The sequence below is a fragment of the Poecilia formosa genome, unplaced genomic scaffold, assembly GCF_000485575.1.
Source record: "Poecilia formosa unplaced genomic scaffold, Poecilia_formosa-5.1.2 Scaffold505, whole genome shotgun sequence".
Lineage (NCBI taxonomy): Eukaryota > Metazoa > Chordata > Actinopteri > Cyprinodontiformes > Poeciliidae > Poecilia > Poecilia formosa.
The window spans coordinates 337,616-344,215 of NW_006800444.1; the positions used below are offsets into that span (position 1 = coordinate 337,616).

The 6,600-nt window shown below is 37.3% G+C and overlaps 1 protein-coding gene across 1 annotated transcript; it reads right to left on the minus strand.

Annotated features, from left to right (window-relative positions):
- Nucleotides 1-531: 531 nt before the first annotated feature.
- nhlh2 (nescient helix loop helix 2) lies at nucleotides 532-4,800 on the minus strand. The gene is made up of 2 exons (XM_007579057.2): nucleotides 4,142-4,800; nucleotides 532-3,114 (listed from the first exon to the last, which is right to left on the minus strand). The coding sequence occupies exon 2, from the start codon at nucleotides 3,071-3,073 to the stop codon at nucleotides 2,699-2,701; it is 375 nt and encodes a 124-aa protein (XP_007579119.1). The 5' UTR covers nucleotides 3,074-3,114; nucleotides 4,142-4,800; the 3' UTR covers nucleotides 532-2,698.
- Between the last annotated feature and the right edge of the window lie 1,800 nt (nucleotides 4,801-6,600).

Below are 6,600 nucleotides of genomic sequence, written 5' to 3' on the forward strand. Positions count from 1 at the left end.
TAATATTTCTATAACTCATCATAGTAAATCATAGTAAAAGTTGGCAATATAAACTGTTTATCAGTAGTTTTGTATTTCTTGTTGAGATATAACAAGTGTAGCATCACTAAAGGCTTAGAGGATAAACCCTTAGTGTCTATTTTCCAACAACTGTGGTTTAGTGAATTGGGACTTTACTAAAGTGAGTTAAAATGCTGCCAAAAATCAATATTTTCTGCCAGCAGGAGCGTGTTTGAATTGGCTGCCACTTATTTTGCCACTCATGAACAGGCTTTATGCAACAAAACATTGCAAATTTCAAAAGAAGGCATTCAAAGGACCACTTATGAAACAGTGATACAAATGAGGTTTTTAGGACTTACTAAGTTTGGGTTTTTACGAGAGATAGGTTGGGAGTCCCAATATTTGTCACTAATGGCTTGCCATACAGCATGGTTGTCTCAGCTAGCATGTTGTTAGCTTATATATTTAATGGAGTTTAATGAACTGAAATGTTTTAAACGTATCCCAACATAGGAAAGGGAGTCTTTCTTTAGCATTTGTTTTTAATTAAAAATAACACCGGAAAATATGAAAAAAGTCTGTCCATTAGAAACCAGCTGTCACACAATAACTCTACTAAAAAATCTGCATAAAGCAACAAGTCTACACAACCCTGAAGAGACAAAAAAATCTTTGGATAGAGGATATGTGTTTTTTTCTTCTCCTTTTGCTATAAAATTACTTATTGGAATTTCCAGGATACAAAGAAGAGACAAATAAATAAACGTTTTCTAAAATAAGAGCCTAACATCAGCACATCGAAGAGAATAAATTCAGACTTTGTTTTTGGTCACAGCAAAAGAAGAGGTGTCATTCTGGAGATCACAACAGAACCTCTTGTTGTCATGAACTGACAGAAAAACGAGGCGAATCTGAAAACTGAATGACGTCCCAACACAACATTTTAGGGAAGCAGACACCTAGGGGGCCGTGGGGCCCCACAGTTCAAGTGCTCATCGTTGCCATCGATCGATATAACAGACATTATCAAAGCAAAACAAGGAGACATCGAACATACATTGAAAGCAAACAGGAGATGCAGTGGATTAACAGAAAGTGCCATATTTCTTTTTTTTTTTTAAACAGGAAAACACCATTACTTACCACGTTCAATTTCACAGCCTAAAAATATATTGAATCGACAAACAATATACATTTATACAGAAAGAAAGACCTGTAATCCGCATAAATAAATTAGCAATAATATTAACGCAATTAAATAAATAAATAAATAAATAAATAAATAAATACACTTTAAAATGATTAAGGTCACAATTTCTCATGTCATAAGTAGCACTTGACGCATTGAAATTTATTTTTTTTTTCCTTTACGGAAAACATCTTCTAAACTATAAGATCTAAAGCAGCTATTTTGTTTACATCCCTTCATTTTGATGTGAAAAATGTCCCCCCACAGCCTGACACAGTGAAAAAAGGGGAAACACGCACTGTAAAAAGTGAAATTTGCTTCAAAAAAATGTCTTTAAAGTTGAATTAAGCAGTTTTATTGCCTACGTTCCATTTCAAGCAGGAATTTAACATTTAAAATTGTGTTCAGATTAAGGTAGTTTAGCAACAGCGCTAATGCTAAAGTCAAACTTGCTAGCAAGTGGAGTGTTGCACACCTGAGGCAGTGGTAGTTTTCAGGGTAACTTTTAATCAGATCACCAAAATGATCTTAAAAGATAACTTATATGGTGAACATACATATTTCCCAACAGAAATACTGTTTAAAATCTATTTACTATATAAATCAAAACAATTGCACCAATTTTATTTAACTTGTACAGTTTTGTTTTATCAGAATTATGAATTTATTAGTTTTTTTAGGCAAGAATGCAGATATATTGAATCGCTCAGGAAATGCATCCATGTAATTTTTATTGCTTTCAGAGCTTAAAAGCCTCAATAATCAGCTGGTCTCTCCCTAACTCATCAAAGTCTGAGAGGAAAAAATGATTTTATTTAACTGATTTTTGACAATTGAAAAAAAAAGTGAAAAAATGGATGGTTACATAATTGGTGAAAGATGAATTTCACACCGTTAAGTAGAAAACTCTTAAAAAATAAAAAGGCCAAAAGTTCTTTAAAGTTATAAATGTTCTACTGCTGCAAAAATAAATTTTAAAGGATATTTACTAAATTAATTCAACTTATGTGGTTTCAAATGTAATGTTTAATACCTGTTGAATTCAAACATACATTTTCTTCTTTTTATTCGTCCTGCAGAGACCAGTAAGGCTATCACGGGTTGAATTAAACTCTCATAGGAGTTATGGTTTATTTAAAAAAGCGAGTTTGTTTAGTAAATTTATATTCAGCAGTGAAACTTGCTAGCAAGCTGAACTTTTTAACAGTGAGACAGCTGCTGCCACACAACAGCACATCTTAGCTATGGTTTCTTTTTTTAACACCAGGTAAATTAACTTAATTAGTTAGAATTTCAGTGACTAATCATCGTTTATGTGTTAAAAGTTGGACTCAGAAGTCATAATAACTCTACCCAACTAAATTGTCTCTCCAATTTTATTGGTTGAATTCTTAGTTCGGTTTTTTCAGTGTAGCATGTCTGCCCAAAGTACCATCTGTGAAAGGCTTAGAAAATACTGCGCGTTCTGTAGAAATCTCCCGCACCAGTCCGCCCGTCCGCTCCCACTCAGACATCCAACACGTGGTTCAGGTAGGAGATGTAACAAATAGCCAGTCTGAGGATCTCGATCTTGGAGAGTTTCTTGTCCGGGGGCAACGTGGGCAGCAGCTTGCGCAGCTCCGCGAAGGCCACGTTGAACGCCTCCACCCGGATCCGCTCCCGGGTTGCGTGCGCGGAGCGGTACTTGGCCGTGGCCCGCCGCCGCCTCCTCTTCTCCTCCCTGCTCAGCGGCTGCTCGGCTTTGCATTTGGCCCGCTGCTCCTCGCCCTCGGTCGGCTCGTCCGAGGTGCAGCCGGCCGACTTGAGCCCGTTGAGCATCGACTCCGGGTCGGACTGGGTCCACGACAGGTCCGCCTCGGCTTGGTCCGGACTCAGCATCATTTTTACGCTCGGCGTGTTGGCGGGCGAGCCTCCTCGAAAACCTAAGGAAAATGTAAAAAAAAAAAAAAAAAATATCGAAAAGAATAAAACTATATAAATCAAATTAAAACTGTGCTTAACATAGGATTTAATTAGCGTTGAGGCCCCAGTGGAGAAATCTCTCAGCGGGCCTCCATACATCCATGATGTCATAAAATCTACTTAAATAATATATAGATTTAAATTAGCGTAATGTTTTAGCATTTATTCTAAAAAGTAAACACTGTAGAACATTTACTAATATAATCCTGATGTGATTAATCTCAGAAAAACGAATTGCAGCAAAGTTTAGGAAACCTCTCCCAAACACGTGGACGTGTTTTTATGACTATTTAACACGTTAAATAAATATATATTTAGTTTAAATTCAACTCGGTTCAGAGTTAAGTTTGTTTAAACAAAATGATCAACATTCAAAAAGCAAAAGAGGTTTTTAATAACTTTCACTTTTCAGTCACATTTTGGCCTTTTTAAAACGAAAGGAAACAGTTTCCACTTTTATTCATTTGAACTTTGCTCAGTGGGTGTTCTCCTGTCTTGAACAGAACAATCATAATATTTAATGCTTTGGAAGAAAAAAAAACTAATTCAGAAATATTTTTAGCTTTTTATATATAATAAATCAAAGTTAAACTAAATAAATGGTTATATTTAAAATAAAAAAAAACTTAACCTTAGGTGAAAGAAAAGCCTTAAATATGAGCCAAAAATAAAAAATGTATTTCTGATTTTCTTTAATTCAACTTGTGTTTATTTATTTATTTATTTATTTATTTATTTATTTTTTGAAGAAGAAGAAGAAGATGCTGGCCATTTTTCCCTCTGAATTAACATAATCAGAATTGGCCATCTGTCACAGTGTGATGAACACATCTGCTTAGCTGAGGCCGGAGCGACTTGACAGTAGATCTGATGGCAAAATAAACTAATAAACAAAATACTACAAATAAAGCTGGTTAGAAAATCATCTGAGTTTTCTAGCTAAAATAAATGGGGGGAAAATGTAACATTTAAAGATGATTAACTTACTTTGAAAGAGAGTTGGGAGGCAATTTGGTTCTTCGTTTAATTAACCCAATTCCCAATTAACTCATATTCCACGAGCCGAACGAGCATCAGATGTCAAAAAGACGTGCATTCAGGCTCAAGGAAGTGGAAAGAAAATGCAGAGAGAAAGTACTTTTTGTCACTTTTTCCTGATGGAAACTTGCATCGCAGAACGCTTTGAAAACGGACCAGAAGTCTTCCTGGGATCAGTTCAGGAAATCTGCAGAAAAATGTCAAAATTAAAAAACAAACAAACCAAAAAACCAAAACAAAAAAAAAAAAAAAAAAAAAAAAAAAAAAAAAAAAACGATTAGGGTGACGATAAGAGGGGATCAGCCGGTCCTCGGTTGGATTTCAGACAATAGATGAGCTGGGCTGACAGAGAGGCTGCTGGTCCGTCCGCCTGTGGAAGATGGAGATGAAGAGGCTGGAGATAAGCGACACTCTTCCAGGTCGGGAGTCGAGCAGATCGCAGATAAATCCCCCCCGCCTCGTCGCTCTGATTCCTCCTCATCCGCCGCGCGTCATGTGGAAGATAAGATCCAAACGATCCTCACTAATAAAGGCTCACTTCATGGACAGAGGGGACGGAATATATTGGAGGAATGGGCATTGTCTAACGCCGCCCCCTCCCTCCAACCCTTCCTCCTCCTCCTCCTCCTCCTCTTCCTCCTCCTCTCCTCACGCCCCTCGGCCCTCAAGCGCTCTGCCTCCCGTGGGAGTAGTGGGCAAAGGGAAGGCAGAGATGTGTGCATGATAAAGGATGGAGAGGGGGGGTAAGAGAAGAGAAAGAGAAAGAAATGCGTGTTGTGAGTTTGTGCACGTGTGCGTGTTTTTAGTGAATAGCAATGATTAAAAAATAGAAACTGTTTTGTTTGAGATGCGAGAGAGGGCAGCAAGGGGGGTGTTGATGGGCGATGAAGGAGGGGGTTAACTCGAATCTTTTTATCATGCATGTTGGCTTCATGCCCTGACATGTTTTACAGAATGAGAGAAGGAGGTAAAACTGAACTCTCATCGTTCCTAAAGCAGATACCTGTTGTGCCAGGTAAGCCGGTTTTTCAGAATATTGTATTTTCAGCTGCGTGAGTGGAGAAAAACTTACATTTTATGCAAAAGGCAAACAGAAAAGTGAATAATTGTAAAATAAAACATATTGCTTTTGACCTCCACTTTTCCCTGATTGCCCCTAAATAAAATCTACAAACAGTAGTAATTACTAAATAAATACGCGCTCTGGGTTGGATGGGGCCAAAACTGGACTTGCAAACCATCAGTGAGAGAAAAAAAAACAAAAACAAACACTCCACAACACCCTGAACGCAGCATCCCAATGGTAGGACACAAAGGTGGCAGCATTATGCTTTGGGGATACTATAAAAAAAGCTGGTCAGAGTTAGAGTTGAAAATCGCTGCAGCTGAAATTAAGTATTGTTTTGTTTTAGCTTTTGGTATCTTTGCCAGTTTTATAATTGTCTTATTATTTATCTACTTGTGATGCTGTGTTTGTTGTGAAGCACTTCGGTCAGCTGAGACTGAAAAATAATTGAAAGAGTTAGCAGTGGTGAATCCAAGGAGGGAGCCTGGGGGGCCACGGCCCCTCTAGAAAAAAAAATGATAATCATGTTTATGTCATAGAGAAACATAAAGAGTAATCTTCCTTAATGAAGACATAAAAACCAATAAATTAATAAATTGTTTACTGGCCTGGTTTGGTTGTCATGAACATTTTCTGGAAATTAAGAGGCTGTAGAAGATTTTAAACTGGGATGGAGGTTTCCTTTTCTACAGGACTGTGACTCTTCACAGATGCTATTCATCCAACCTGAATAGCTCTGGTTCCATTACAAATGTGCAGAAATCTTGTCTAGTGTCAAAAAAAAAAAAAAAACAATTTCGTAATAGCAGTGTTTCCATGAGTTAAGGAATGAAATTAAAATCACACGTGAGTAAACTTGTTCACACGATAAGTCATTAAAAATCATGTCAGCGTCAAATGTAAAGAGGAAATGTCACGCCTTTTTCAGGCACTGGAGTGACAAGCCCCACCCACTACGTATGCAGCGTTTTGGGGAATTTGTAGTTGGCCATTCTAGAGAAGAGCTAAGGATTCAGCACAACTTTTTGTGAATTGTGTGAGAGCTCTGGTGGAGTCAGCTGCACATTGTCTGAAAAAAACAAAAACAAACCATCATCATCCTACCACTTCCTGTCGTCTTGTTTGTCGTTTCTGCCAGTAGTAACATCTGATTGTTGATCATGTGACTCGTGTTTCCATCACAGTTTAGCGAAATATGGCTGGAAAAACATCTAATTCTAATGCACAAACCTTTAAAAAAATGATTTTATTTTGAAATTGGTGTGTTTCCATTCAGCAAATTTCTTTTCGCAATTTGAATTTATACAATTTTATGGTGGATCCTTATCTGGAACAATGCAAA